Genomic DNA, 14881 nt, shown 5'->3' with positions numbered 1-14881 from the left:
AGCTTAGGTGCCATCGATGAGGGAGCAGTGCCCATTGTCCCAACTGTCCAGTTGTTGCCTTGGAAGAATGTTCAGGAAGGCAGCCCCGAGGAATTTCCCATTAAACAAACAAAGGTTCGCCTCCTTTTTGATCTTCACTGGTCTGGAAAAAGTCTGCTTTTGTTGTCAAGTGTTCCCACCAGAAACGTAGGTGAGAGACACAACAGCCCTGAGCGCCAGGCCTGGGTCCCAGCGGGAGGCCCGGGGCTCACCTTGAAATAGCAACCTCGGAGCCTGTGTGTGAGGCGCTTCCTGCCCAGGGCTGCAGAGGCCATTTCCTGTGCTTCTAATTTTTCCAGGAGAGGAAGAAGCGCGGAGAGACCAACAATGACCTGTTTCTGGCAGATGTCTTTTCCTACCAGGGGAAGTTCCACGAGGCCGCCAAACTGTACAAGAGGTGCGGGCACGAGAACCTCGCGCTCGACATGTACACCGACCTCTGCATGTTCGACTATGCCAAGGTAACCACCCGCCTGGGCACGGGCGCCACCCCAGCCCCAGGGCTGGACCTGCAGGTCCGAGTTGTGTGCCCCAAGAGGTGACGCAGACAGAAAGAGTAAAGGCCTCAAGGGGGACAGAGGATGCACCTTCAGCCCCTGGCTGAAGTGGACGGGAGCCGACCTTGAAGGCCCACGTCCTTATAGTGCCTCATGGTGCATGGCAGCTGCAGGCGCTCCATCACCTCAGGTGCGGGTGGAGAGCCCCTTTGGCATTTGCGGGGTCCCTATCAAGGTGAGTCCCCAGCAGGTCTAGGTTTAAAAGGCCCGTGTGTGAGAAGAGCTTCCTGGCCCAGGCTCCTGATGGCCGGCATGAGAATGTCCCCCAGGACCAGAGTGGCCCCCACTGCGCAGGCCGGGAGCCTGGGGGATGGGAGGGGCTGGGCTTCTCCTCCCCCCAGGCGCTTTTGCTCACCTGCCTTCCCAGCGAGGGTCAGAAGAGGCTCCCGGGGCATTAGGCAGTGAGTCCTCAGCTACCGCCAGCGCGCGGCTGGGGATGGTGATTGTGCAGCCCACAAGTGCAAGATGGACGAGCTTGTCTCTTCCCAAAGACGGCTGTGTTCTCTTCCCGCCCACCTGTTGATCTCTCAGACCTTATTGCTGAGGGTTCTGTTGGCTGCCTGTGATATGGCCCAGGTGTCTTCTGGACCTGGACGAGCCCCTGGGCCGCACCTTGGTGACCCCTTCACTCAGACCTGACACCGGGGCCTCGGGACCCTCTCTTCCCTCATCTTCTTGCTGCGTCCACTCCCACCAGACGCGCGACACAGGATTCCCCAGAACACTCACCCTGAGGACGCCAAAATCAGCGCGTCTCTCCTGGAGCTAACAAAATTCTAGCTAGGGACATAAACTTCCACTAATGGATCAAATCCCTTGAGGTAGAATTTAGGCATCAGGAACTGCCAGACCTGGTGGTTCTCGGGGCCAGCACCCGCCAAGGCAGGGGGGCCCCCAGGTTAGCACCTCCCCAAGTTGGCAGCTTGGTGTCGTAAAGAGGCGGTGCTTGTCATCGGGTGTCCAGAGAGCAGTGTGTGGTGGGGCCTGGGCGGGGCCCTCCTGGAGCGAGGCCTGCACTTCCTCCTCAGGGGGCAGCAGAGGGGCAGGCCCACTTCGTCCCCAGACCTGTACCGAGTCACGCACGGTGCCCTGGACAAGCACCAGGCCTGAGGAAAGCGAGAGGGGCCTCGCGTGACCAGAGGAGGTCCCCTTTGGGCCTCTCGCTGGCGGGCTGCACCGCTGCCCCTGCGCTGGGCCCTCCCCAGGCTCCTGGTGGGCTTCCTGTCCGTCCATAGACTCCCACCCAGAGGTGGAGCCATGTCCGCACTCCATCTGGTCCGTCTCTATGGAGGTAAATACTCTGGGGTTGTTTTTGGTCACAATTCCAAGTAGGTTGGTTCTGTTTCAAGTCGCCGCCGCCGCCCCCCACTGCCCGGGAGTCTGAATTTGAGAAAATGTGCACATAGACATTATGTGGGGGCTACGGTGCTTATTAACCTGGCATGTTTTTGTTTACTTGAAAATTGCTTCCCAAGATTCAATCTGGTTTTCGGAAAATTTTTAAATTACATTCCCACGTACAAATAAATTGTATGCTTTCCGGATAAGTGACATGTTTATGTGGTGATAAGGGGAATTATAATGCTCTTAACTCTTATGTAGTATGTCCTTATCAGAGTCACCAAGCATGAGAACACTGCGCAGTCCATTCGTCACTCAGCACGGCCCCTTTCTGTCCACTTCAGGACAAAGCCATGGACGAAGCCCCTAGATAACGTGTAAATTAACTTCATGGAACCAAAGAGCCTTTGAAAACCCAGTTTGCCAGGCCTTGAAGGAGCCATTTAGACTCAGCTTCAATTAAGCCACAGCCCTCGGAGCTGGGCTGCTGGGCCTGGCAGAGGCCGGGGAGCTGCGGGCCGCGTGGTCTCAGGGAGACAACCCAAATTTATGGCTCCCTCTTAGCCTCTGACCTTCTTCCCTCGGTCACCCTGAGATCACTGCGCACTCTCCGCAGCCCCCTTGAAGGACACTTCCGTTCTCTCATGATGCCTGTCACCACCCCTACCCACCTCCTGCATTTACCCACAGGTGGGCACATTTACCAGCTGTTTGTGGCAGAGGAGTAGACGTTGGAGACACCAAGAACCCGGGGTGTCCTCTGTGGCCCAGACGAGTTGTAGCCAGTGGCAGGTCCCCAGCCCTCCCTGGGTACTGCAGAGGGAACCAGAGGCCAGCCGAGTGGCCCTGTCTTAGACTGGGACCCCAGCACCAGGGTGAAGCAGGCCCTTCCCCCACTCCCCGAAACACGCTTGTCTTAGGCCGACCTAATATATCATTTTAGGCGCTACATAATTACTCTGAAAGCAAATGGAAAAAAAAAGAAAGCTAATGTTGGAGTGGTTCTTAGCACACCTTGACTGCACTTCCCTGGCACACGCGTTGATCATGGGAAGGAGTGCTGCTTCCGTACTCGGGTGGGGTCGACACGGCACTGTGCAGGGTACAGGATCCCAAACCGAGTCTTACTGGTGATGCAGATCTGGCCCGAAGCCTCTCCATCTCCCTTTTTGAAAAGCCGCACCTTTAAAAATGACAGCACCCAGGCGCCTGGATGGCAGCAGCTGCATCCTGAAGAGAGGCGGCTTTCTGCCACCATTTCTCTCTCAGTCTGGAGCTCACCCAGGGAACCGGGCACAGCCCTGCAGAGGCCCCTGATGGGGTGTCAGGAACCCAGGCCCTGCAGCCTGACCTCCGGGTCACTAGGACCACAGGTCCTCTTCCTTGCTGGTCCTCTCCAGGGTCCCTGCCCCCTACTTCAGATCACCTGTGGCCTCCAGCTGTCCACTTTGGATCAAGTTCCCACTGCTGCAGACCTGATCTCAGCGGGGCCACCGCCCTTGAGCTGGGAAGAATTCCCCCGGGGCTGTTTGGCTTGTTATCTGTCCTGGGCAGAGCTCTGGGGGCAAAGCCAGGAGGAGAGAGTTCCCTGATCTCAGCTAAACGTCAGGAACCGAGGCCTGACCTGCGCTGTGCCTGGTTTGGGTTACCTTCAGGCGGGTCGGCTCAGCCCCAGCCCGAGGCGCGGGCGTCACCCCTGTGTGTCAGTGAAGTGCGGAGTTGAAATCGTGCCGCCAGGTGACCGGCCTCTGTGGGAGCAGGCACGGGCACAGCAGAGAGGGACAACCCGGGCGCCCCGCCCCTCCCTGCACTTTGTTTCCGGTACCCCAAGAGCCTGAATAAGAGTCCATGCGCCCGAAGGGAAGGAAACACGGGGGGTCAGCGTCCGGACACCCGGGCAGCCCAGGAGCGCCTCTCCCACCCACCTGGGAGGCCAGCACTGGCCATGCGGGGCTGGGCTGCTGCCTGCATCCTGACAGCCGTGTCGCCAGGCAGAGCCCTCGGGCTTTCCGCAGCCTGACGTCATGCTGGCACAGGAAGTCCTAATCCGGGTGTTTGTGTTTGTTGTGCTTCCTCAGGATTTCCTTGGATCTGGAGACCCCAAAGAAACAAAGATGCTGATCACCAAACAGGCAGACTGGGCCAGGAATATCAACGAGCCCAAGGCCGCCGTGGAGATGTACGTCTCTGCAGGGGAGCACGTGAAGGCCATAGAGATCAGCGGCGACCGCGGCTGGACGGACACGTAGGTTCCAGCCCCGGCCCCGGAAGCATTCGGCAGCATCTGTGCCGCGTGGGTCTGGGTTTCCACGGACGGTGTTTTTCGAAATATCTAAACTAAACTCCAAAGTGACTCGGTTCTTAGGGAGACACAGAGATGGACTGAGGCAGCCTTGGACAGGGTACAGGTGACCGGTGACAGGGACTGAGGCGGGTGAGATGCCCAGCATCAGAGCGACTGTTCCCTGTGTTCTCGCTGTCACCTGGGGCTACAGTCACCTCCCAAGCATCTGGTTCTCGCCCAGGCCCCCGAGCTGGTGTTTCTGTAGCCTTCTAGCAAAGGGGGAGCAGGCCACGGGACACCTGGGATGCCCCAGGCCAAACCGCTGGGCCGTCGTGGGGCTGAGCTCCGAGCGGGTGGTTTCAGTGGCCAGAACACAGAGCATGGGAGAAGCCAAGACACGTTCTGAGGCCATCAGGGAGGAGAGCCCGGGAGGGAGCCCTGAGGTGTTCTCCTGGGAGGCTCTTCCCGGGAAGGGCCCTGAGGAGGTCAAGAGGCAGAGCTGCAGGAGGCAGAAGGGGCGCAGGCGGAAGGAACAGCCGAGGACCACGAGAGGCCATGGTGTGCGGGAGGGTTGGCTGCCAGCAGGGAGGGGTCAGCGGGGACCTGGGACCAAGTCGAGGTGTGTGTTGGCAGGTAGGGAGGCTCCCGGTCAGGGCCAGACTACCCGAGGCCCCTGGGCCGTGGGGGTAGAAGAAGAGAGACCAGGTTACTAGTGGACCAGGAGGGACTGTGGGGACCAAGGGCCCAGGAGAGGTGAGGGGCGCCAGCGTGGGCGAGGGAGCCAGGCCCATTCTGAGCTCTGGCCCTCGTGGGTGCCAGCGCCAGTCGCCACGGTAGAGCCAGGACAGGAAGTGGGCCCAGTGGGGCTGCAGAGGCCACGGGTTCAGTCTTGGGACGCGGCACACCATAGGTCCAGGTGTCCGCAGGCTTCACGCTCCTGCGTGGGTGTGCGTGCGTACACTACCCGAGCTGGCAGAGGACGGGCGGGGGCACTTCAGGCCGATGGAGTCTGGGCCCTGAAGACTGTCGGTTGTTCTGGAGGCTGCACTGCGGTCCACAGGGTGGCAGTGGCCAGCAGGACCTGGGGAGGGGGAAGGCCGGTTAAGTGGCCCCCTGAGTCCCACCAAGAGGTTGCTGTGTGGGCCCCTCCCAAAGGGACCTTGGCGGGTGACGTACCACCCCATCCTTCCGTTGCCTAAGAATAAAGTGTCTTGAAGATAGAGGCGCAGACTTCGCTCCCCAAGTTATTCTTTCCACAAAGGGGGTGGAACAGACAAAAGCCAGGCAGATTTTGGGACCCGCCTCTCCCCTCTGTTTTTCGTATGTTACTTTCATTGGCAAGTGCTGCGCATCCCTTACCCTAGGGACACTTAATGAGTTCAAGAAAGAGACATTAAGCTTGTTGTGACCCTTTTCCAGGTCTGGCTGTAAAAGGTGCCTTTCCTCCAGGGACATCGGTGTGCTGGGTGGGGAGCCCTCAGGCTCTCCCGCTGCCTGTGGCACCTTCCCTAAAAAACGTGTCCTTTCTCCTCGAGCAGTGTTATTTTTAGACGCCATTATTATTCTAAGTGCAGACTGACAGGCCTCCAGCTCGCCTGTCTTTGAGCACAGGGCTGGTTACAGCCGCTTCCCCTGTTCCTTCCCACAAAGAGCTGGCTGGGGAGAACCCTTGCCCTGGGAGAGCTGGGCGGACTCCAAACCCCGGCCTGACCAGAACCACGTTCCCCCCAGCCCAGGTCCCACGCGCGGGAGGCAGCGGGAGGGCGGTCACGGGAAGATGCGGCGAGCGGCACTTCCCGCAGCCCCTCCCTGTGGCCAGCACCTTGGCCTGGAGAGCTCTCGGGCGGCCTGCGCTCTGCAGCGGCTTCCAGAAACGCCAGGAGGAAGAGCGCTTCCTGCTCCCTGCTGCCCAGCCTGGGCCGCGCCTCACCTGCCATGCTACGCTTGGTCTTCTCACCCATCAAGTGGGAACGGGAGCACCTTCCTCTCAGGGCGCTTCATTGAGGCCACACTCAGGAAAGCGCTTGGCGCCATCTTGGTGCCTGTAGCGGCTCAGTGGACGTTTGTTCTGTCACCAGATCCTGCTGGGTAGATGAGTAATTCCTGTGACAGGCACATGAGGTGCCGACAGCCCCCGGGGCGCCTCCCGCGGTCCTGGCAGTGTGGCTGGAGTACGCACTCGCTCGTTTAATCACCCCATGGCACCGTGTCAGCCCGGGCACAGCAGAATGGGGGGACACGGAGCTGCGTCTCCACAGCCCCCACAGGCTCCCTGCCTTCCCGTGCGCCTCCCCAGGTTGATCGACATCGCCCGCAAACTCGACAAGGCCGAGCGCGAGCCCCTGCTGCTGTGCGCGCGCTACTTCAAGAAGCTGAACAACCCCGGCTACGCGGCCGAGACCTACCTGAAGATCGGCGACCTCAAGGCCCTGGTGCAGCTGCACGTGGAGACCCAGCGCTGGGAGGAGGTGAGGGGAAGACGTGCCCCAGGGCCTGGGCCTCGGGCAGCAGTGCCTGCCTGGCAGTCAGGAGGCTTAGCCTTGGGGTCCCTGAGCCAGAGTGGCTCCGAGGGCCTTTCCATGTGGTTTTCCGCTCGTTCGTTTGTTGGAAAGCTCGTTCTCGATGGCCGGTTCTGGGCTCGCCCTGTGGCAGGCAGGTCTGGGGCTGGGACTGTTGGCAGGACAGCCCCTGCGCCTACTGACCGGCACCCAGGCTGACTGGAGGTGCACCTGTGTGACATTTAAAACCTCTGGGTGGCCTCTTGGCAGAAAATGCCACCTGTATTTTGCAGGCTCAGGCCAGCTCTTCTCCTTCCTGCTCCCCGCTCCCCAGCCTCTCCCCCCATATGCGGGACACGTGGGGAGGGGCACGCTGGCCAGGGCAAGACCGCCGGCTGAGGCTGGCTGAGCAGGGAGGCTGCCGCCGAGGCCTGGTTCTGTGCCTCCACTTACCGGCTGTCGTGCCCCAAGACACTCCACCCTGCGGGGAGGGGAGCCCCAGCCGTGGGCCGTCTCAGTGCCAGCAGGGCCTCTTCTGAGTGAGACAGTCTGCCCCTTGTCTGCCCTTTGAGTGACTCCATTTTGGGAGGGGACGGAGGACCCTGGTGAGAAAAGGTGGTGGCAGGGACCGGCAGCGATGGCGTCTTGAGATGGAGTTACTAGCAGCATGAGTCAGAGCATCTCAGGGCCACTTGGTCCTCGCTGCTCCCTGTTTCCGGGTCCCCTGGCCTGACAGGTGGCCTGGGGCTGGGGCGCGGGAGCTGCTGGGACCCAGGCAGTACCACCGCCACTGTCATCTGAGACAGCCAGTGAGCGGTGATGAGGATAATGTCAATCCTGTTTCCTTAGGTGTCGCCTGCAATTAAAAGAAATCTGTTTGCAGTGCTGTAGGAGCCCACGCAAAGCCTCAAAATAAAATGTTTCCGATTCCGTGCCGCCTCTGTGGTGCAGGGACAGACTGTGTTGTCACTGAATCCAGTCGCTCGCGTGTTGCTCTTAATTGCCTTTTGTTTTCAAAGAGCTGATATGTTTTTGTGTTGCTGGGGGTGGTTGGGAGGGAGGCGCTCTCCCCCTCTGAGTCGTCAGGCTGGCAAAATATGACATCCCTGATTCAGCCAAGTGCCACGTTTCCTGGGGGCTGCAGGGACTGCTTCATTAGGACTGCGTTTGCTCCTCCTTCCAGGCCTTCGCTTTGGGCGAGAAGCACCCTGAGTTTAAGGATGACATCTACGTGCCCTACGCTCAGTGGCTGGCAGAGAACGATCGCTTTGAGGAAGCCCAGAAAGGTAGGCACGCAACCTGGCCTGGGGCAGGGGCAGGGACGGCACTGCCAAGACACACGCTCCAGGGAGGCTGGCAGGCCTGTCTGTGGTCCCCAGGCAGGCGGCGTCATCTGGGATGGGACGCATTTGCTGGTGAAATGCTTTTTTTTGGATGCTGGGCAAGTGCTGTCCCACTGAGCCACCTCCAGCTCTGGTGCACCACTCTGGAGCAGTCGACGGGACGTGGCTTTGGAGCCATGGGCCTGTCACTCGCCTGCCTCAGAGCCTTAGGCAGGTCCTGTGTCCCCTCCACACACACCTGTGGTTCCTGAGCGAAGCTCCGTCCCTGTTGTCCCTCACAAAGCCCCGTGGCGTAGATGCCATGATGCTGATTCCTATTCTGCACAGAAGACTGAGGTCGAAGGAGGCAAAGGAAGGCTCATAGCTGGCAAGTGGCAAGGAGGCCCTGGGAGCGGGGTGCAGGGAGGACACCCCAAAACAGTCTCACCCCGCTCTCCTGTACTGCGAATAGAAGCTCAGGCTGCGTCTCTGACTCAGAGAAGCAGGTGGCCTCCGTCCCCCCACACCGTCACTGGTGAAGTGCGCTGCCCAGAGGCACGGCGGAGTCTGCACTCAGAGCCAAAGCAAGTGCCGTGCTGTAATTGGTAACCTTGATCGTCACTTAGAAACCCGACTGCCTTCTCTGGCAGGCGCTGGCTGGGTACTTAACCTACGTAACCTTGAATCTTGCCAACAGCCCTGCAGAGATGCAGAGGCTAAATGTGCCGTGCAAAGTCACAGAGCTCGCAAGCGGCAGAGGCAGACTTGGACCGGGACCTGTCCAGCTGGGGAAGCTGAGTCTTCCGGCTGTTTTGCTGCCTGTCAGGACGCCTCTAGCTGAAGCGCGCGCCATGCTCCACAGCGACTCGCTCTCACTTCTGTATGGCGACAGTCGCCTCCTCTGGACACGGTGCAGAATCAGTGGCTCCCTGTTGGAGCTTCTCCGCGAGGAGCTCCCGGAAGGACAGCATGTTCTCTAGCACTTCAGCACTTCCAGAGCACCCAGTTGCTGAAGTAGCTGCATGTTTGGGCAAAACACATCAACCTATCCATCTGTCTGTTCGCCCTTCCAAGAATCCATCGCCATAGTAACTTGGTACGCAGACAAGAGCCCGAGCTGAGACGGAACAAAGGCCAGACCTTTCCCTCTCTGCAGGCAGAGGATCTGGTCATCTGAGTGTCCACCTGTGGGCAGGTGTCACACCTGTAAGCGCTCTGCCAGCCCAACATCCTGAGCAGTTGGCCGTGCAGTCGGTGCCCGGGAAGTTTCTAGTACGTGGACGTAGGGTGATTAAGAAAGATTTTGCTTGTCATCCCAAACGTCTGGCTTCAAGAATGGAGCCAGCTCATTCAAGGTTGATGTCAGAAAACACCCTGTCGAGGATGGGCTGGGACTTGAACTGGGCTCGGTGTTTTGACCTTGGGGGTGACCCTTTCACTTCTACCCGGCAAAGCCCCTTTCGTCGTCCATTGCAATGAAGGAATCAGCGTCCCTTCTTCACGAGTCTGATGTGGTGGTCCAGTGAGCTAATGCACAGTGAGAAGTGCCGTGGACGTCACGGAGCTCCCTCAAGTGTCAGGACCTGGGGTGTCACCTCGCGGTCACGGAGCTTCGCGCTGGAGTGGAGCAATGAGAGAGGAGCCGCTTTCCCGCCCAGACTGCCCTGGGATTTGGCTCCCCGGGTTTCTCTCCCCGCCATCCCTTTCTGAAGTAGGTTGTCACCACTTGCCAGCCAAAAAGGAGCGTATCTCACTGTGCTTTTTCAGGATGTCGCCTCGGTTATTTATAGCCCTCGGCCTGAGAGGCGGCATCCCAGCAACGCAGCCGCAGATGCTGCGCCAGGCGCCCTACTTCAGAGCGGCCCCGCCCTGCCTCCCGCCCGCCCCCAAGTGACCTGTGCTCTTGTGGCCCCAGCGTTCCACAAGGCCGGAAGGCAGCGGGAGGCGGTCAAGGTTCTGGAGCAGCTCACGCACAACGCCGTGGTGGAGAGCAGGTTCAACGATGCCGCCTATTACTACTGGATGCTGTCCATGCAGTGTCTCGACATCGCGCAAGGTGAGTGCCCGGCTCCCCAGCCCCGGTCTGGTACCGAGATACCATCAAACAAGCGGGGACATTTTAATTAAAGCCCGGGGCTTGTTTACAGGGTGCATTGTCCCCGGGCCTGTCTCGCACTGGCACAATCTCCTGTGTCATCTCTCGCGTTGGCCCATAAGGAGGATGATCTGGGGGCCACGCAGGGGTTACAGCTGGCAGGTCCCGCCCTGCGTTCCCAATTCAGCACTTCTCTGTCCCCTGCCGCCTGGGAGCCTGCAGCTGGCCCCAGCTGAGCACTGGCTTCGAGACATTTAATTAAATGAAAAGATGAAGAAGAGATCACTTTACAATAACACTCTCCAGATCCCCTCATCCCAGGCAGGAAGACGGTCTTTCACAAGGCTTCCCATGATGCACTGGGAGAGTTCGGCCAGGGGGACAGGGGTGGGTGTGCCTCTCTAGACCAAGGCTGCGTGCAGGAGGGGAAAACACTGGAAAGGAGGCCACGGAGGGACCTGCAGCGAGTCGCTGTTCCCTCCTGAGCTCCCTGTGCCCGTCTGTACCCTGGAGGGGACCCTGCCCCACTTCCTTCAGGAGGTTGCTGGAGTGGGAACCAGCAAGCCCTGGTGGCAGGTGGCATTTTTCTCTCCTGGCCAGTGGCAAGTGCCACAGAGGAGAGCAGTCCAGAGGGAGGAGGCTTGAGGTGAACGTGAATAATGGATGGAGTTGGCACGTACCCAGCTCGCCCGCCAGGCTCCCCTGGCATGGCTGGGTGCCCGCCGTCCCCACCTCCCGCTGCAGCCGGTGATCACCCAGGGGAAGGGCCTGGGAGGGCTCAGTGTGAGCCTGAGAGAACCCCGGAGAAGCAGCCTCAGCTGCTTCCAGCCCAGACGCCACCGTCTAGGAGTGGCCCCCAAGCGGAGCTCCTGTCCCCTGCCCGTCCCTCTCCCTGGTGTAGACCCAGTGTTTCAGAAGAACTGACGCTGGCCACAGGCCCTGCCCTTCCTCCCGTGGCCGGGCAGCCGTAGACGCCGACTGACAGCTGCTCCTCTCCCTCTGCTCCCCGCTCCTGCCCACAGCAGATCCTGTCCAGAAGGACACCATGCTGGCCAAGTTCCACTACTTCCAGCACCTGGCCGAGCTGTACCATGGCTACCACGCCATCCATCGGTACACGGTAAGGCGCCCGCCTGCTCACTGATCGTGTCCTAGGAGCAACAGGTCTCTGACGGGACCCCCGCTGGGGCGTGACGACCCTCAGACGTCCTGATCCCTTGGGGAGAAAGAGCTGGGTTTCCTGGGGCTGCTGTGGGCCGAGCGCCTGTGAGGGCTTCTGAAGGCCGGAGCCGGCCCTTCTGCTTGATCGTCTTGGGCTTCGATGAGTCGGGCGAGGCGGAGATGATGGAGGCCCAGCGCCTCGGGCTTCTCTAGGTGAACGAGGGCTCGTGCTCCCCACCCCGGCTCCGCTCCCGACTTCCTGTGTCTTCACGTGGCCAGCAGTTTCCTTCTCTGTAAAACGAGAGGTGGCTGCACCTGCAGGGACCAGTAGAGTCCTCTGTCGTCTTTCCCTGATTATTTCGATGACGCCATTTCCAAGCTGTCTGGTGGCAGAGGGGAACGGGTGACGGGCGGCAGCGGCCTCCTCGTCCTGTGCGTCTCCTCAGTCGCTCCTCCAGGGCTGACGAAGCCTCTGCAACCTGAGCTTACCTGAGGCCATGAGGGGCCCCGCGGGCGGCCGGCCTTCGTTGAGGCTGCTCTGTGTTGGCAGTGTGTCGCGACTGCTCATCCCTCACCCCGGCCACCCGATGCGCCTTGTCCCCGTGCCCTGAGCCTCTGTCCCTGCTCCCCTCCAGCTCACGGAGGGCAGGGTGGTGTGTGGTTCTGAAGTGAACTCAGGAAGCCTCCGGTCCCGGCTGCGCCACGTGACCTCGGGCAAGTCACGAACCCTCTCGTGCTTCAGCCTCTGAAATAGGACGCTGACAGCACCTGCTGGAGGGCGTGGTCGTGAGGCCTCAGCGAGGTTCCTGTCGCGGAAGCACTTGGAAGAGTGCCTGGTGCCGAGTGGCCCTGGGTCACTGCTCCTCTGCTACAGAGGTCGCACCCCGCCTTCCATGGCTGCTGCCCGCCCTCCCTCTCATCCGCTCAGACCCCTTCGCAGTCTCTGCCTTTGGGAACGTCAGGCAGGAGAGATGACTCGGGGCCTCCAGTTCTGCGACAGTCCTGCCTTCATCTCTTCCCCCAGCAGGTCCTCGTCTTCCAAGAGGAGCCCTCTGGGGGTGGTGGTGCAGCCCGGGCCAGGCCTGGGGCCCGTGGTAGGTTAGGGTCTGGCACCAGGGCCACAGACAGGGCAGCTGGGAGGGAAGCGTCGGATCCTTCCCGGAGTAGGTGGCTTCTTTCCCAGAGGAGAGCTGCTAATCTTTAGGCTCCCGCCGCCCCCATTCTCCCCGGGACTTTGTAAGCTTCCTCACCTAGTGCGGCAGAACCAGAGGCAGACTTCTTCCTGGCTCCCACCCAGGACAGGATGCAGCTCAGGATTCCTTGGGTTCTTGGAGCTAACAGAGACTAGAAATGGAAGTCGGAACTGGAGAGAAGACGCTGGGCTCTCAACCAAAGAAGCATAAAGAGAGCCCTTGCAAATTTAGACCAATTGGGGCGAAGCCCTGGTGGCTCGGTGGTGAGGAGGGCCTGGCCAGATCCTTGGGGAGGTGTCGGCTTATTACCATTTAAGTGCTCGGGACAGGGAGGGGGAGCTGGCCAGCCTGAATCCCCCACGTCTACAGCGTGATTAGAAATTGCAGCCTCAGTCAGTACGCGATGTGCCAGAATCTTCCAAAACAGCGTGTTCTTAACCTTGCTTAGGCCCTCTTGGTGGAGAATCCACCACGTCCCTGCTGAGCTTTTCTGGCACCATGTGGGTGCAGGTGACCTATTGGTGGCCTGTGGCTCAGGCGGCTGTCAGAGGGCAAGGAGGAGGTGTGGGAGGGTTGACCGCCTTGGCTGTGGGGCCTGCTCACCTCAGGGGCCCCATCCTCGGTTGCATGAAAGATCTTCTCTTTAGAGCTAAGTGGAGGCGAGCTGAGCTCAGAGAAATGGAATCAGGACCACCCTGGGCAGCGCTGCTGGTGAGACCCTGGTCAGGACTTGGCCCTGGCCTTGAACCCCAGCTCTGCCGTTCTGCTCGGCAGCTGGGGCAGGTCCCCTCTCTGGGCAGCTCAGTCCAGAGATCCCCCTTGTGAGAGACCACATGAGGCTGGGGCTCGGTGGCGCGCAGCACATAGTAGGACGCTCATGTGCTGCAGTCTCGGAACGCCGCGTCCGCCTGCCCTGCGCCGCGCATCAAGTTCAGGTTTGTCCTCTCCCACAGGAGGAGCCGTTCAGTTTCCACCTTCCGGAAACCCTCTTCAACATCTCCCGGTTCCTGCTGCACAGCCTGACCAAGGACACCCCCTTGGGCATCTCTAAAGTGTATCCTTCCTCTTCCCCTCCGCCCGCCCTCCGCTCCAATGGCCCGAAGTTCCCTGCAGGCCTTTACTGCCGGAGCCTCCCTGTCCCCCAGCCCAGGGGAAGAGCCCCCCTCCTGCTGCTGTTTTGCTGTGGAAGAGGCTCAGCCAGGGAGGCTGAGGGCCGGTGCCAAGAGAGGATTCGTTTTCAGAGCCCTCTGGGCTGAGCCCAGCCTAGGTCTCTGGCCAACAAGCTGTCCCCAGCCCTCCCAGAACCCGCATGAGGGAAGCAGAGGCGGCACCGAGCCTCCAGCTCAGGCCCTGCCACGCTCCGTGTTTGTCAGTCGGGTGTACAAGGCCCCCGGCACCAGGGGACAGAGCTGCCAGCTAGTATGGGAGGCGGCAGGCAGCAAAGCCCAGTTCAAGAGTGGACCTCAGCCGAGGCTGGGCCCTGCCAGGGGAGGTTACCTGGGGGAGGCTATATCCGTCCTTGCAGCCTCAGGTGGCCAGGGTAGGTGGCAGAGTGGACGTTCCCAGGAGGACACCCCGTGGAAAAGCAGGGACGCCAGGGGAGGTGGCCGTGGGAACGGCCACAGGCTGGCCTGGTGGAGGGTCTGGGGGACCCTTGCCATGGGTTTGCGTCTGCTCCTGTGCCCAGTGAGCACCCCTGAGCACCTGTAAGCAGAGAGGGCCCTCATGGGCCTGTGTGGCCAGGAACGACCACATCTTTTAAGGCTGGAGCGTCATAAAAGCCACAACTGTCCCCTGTCCCCTCCTCAGTCTCACGGGTGCCTCAACCCAGTCCTGCTGCGTTTTTGAGGAACCCTCCTGGCAGAGGGCCTGGGTGACGGGCCTGGGTACCGTTCACCTTTGAGGGGACCCTCCCCAAATCCAGGGGTGCCTTCTCCGACCGAGACCCCTGCCGAGGGGTGGGGTGGCCTCAGCACTGGCACCTGGCCTTCCAGCAAGTTCTCTCAGGGCCACCAGAGCCTGGCCTGTGTGTCGACTAGGGACTAGCAAAGCTCCCAGGCCCTCTGCCCCTTCCAGGGCCAGCGCCTCCCGGGGGTGGCAGCTCGGCCCAGCACCTCTGCCGCCTTAACCTGGCCACTGCCAGGAACACCCTCTTCACCCTGGCCAGGCAGAGCAGGGCCCTGGGCGCCTACAAACTGGCCCGACACGCCTACGACAAGCTCCAGGGCCTGCAGAGCCCCGCCAGGTTCCAGAAGTCCATCGAGCTGGGCAGCCTGACCATCCGCTCCAAGCCCTTTCATGACAGCGAGGTACGGGCGCTGCCCCTGGGGCGGGAGGCTCCTCCCTCTGCCCCGCAGCCCTGCCCCCTCCCCACCCCGCGGCCTGCCCTCC

The 14881-nt window shown here is 60.8% G+C and overlaps 1 protein-coding gene across 10 annotated transcripts in view; it reads left to right on the top strand.

Annotated features, from left to right (window-relative positions):
• Ift122 (intraflagellar transport 122) overlaps positions 1-14881 on the top strand; it is a 62057-nt gene that overhangs the window by 43386 nt on the left and 3790 nt on the right. For 7 of the 10 annotated variants that reach the window (XR_007106268.1, XM_047534678.1, XM_047534677.1 and 4 more), the window contains 8 exons: positions 339-500; positions 4016-4182; positions 6518-6689; positions 7903-8005; positions 9957-10097; positions 11159-11256; positions 13444-13544; positions 14634-14799. Coding sequence is in view for 9 of the 10 variants with exons in the window: in XM_047534678.1 (XP_047390634.1) it covers positions 339-500; positions 4016-4182; positions 6518-6689; positions 7903-8005; positions 9957-10097; positions 11159-11256; positions 13444-13544; positions 14634-14799 (1110 nt within the window). In the remaining variant the exon portion in view is untranslated. The remainder of the gene's footprint in view (positions 1-338; positions 501-4015; positions 4183-6517; positions 6690-7902; positions 8006-9956; positions 10098-11158; positions 11257-13443; positions 13545-14633; positions 14800-14881) is intronic. The other 3 variants (XM_047534679.1, XM_047534676.1, XM_047534673.1) reach the window with 1 other exon arrangement.

This window comes from Sciurus carolinensis, chromosome 19 (genome assembly GCF_902686445.1).
Source record: "Sciurus carolinensis chromosome 19, mSciCar1.2, whole genome shotgun sequence".
NCBI classification, from domain to species: domain Eukaryota; kingdom Metazoa; phylum Chordata; class Mammalia; order Rodentia; family Sciuridae; genus Sciurus; species Sciurus carolinensis.
Note: the sequence above shows the minus strand (reverse complement) of the source record. Positions and strands in the feature narration are given on the sequence as shown.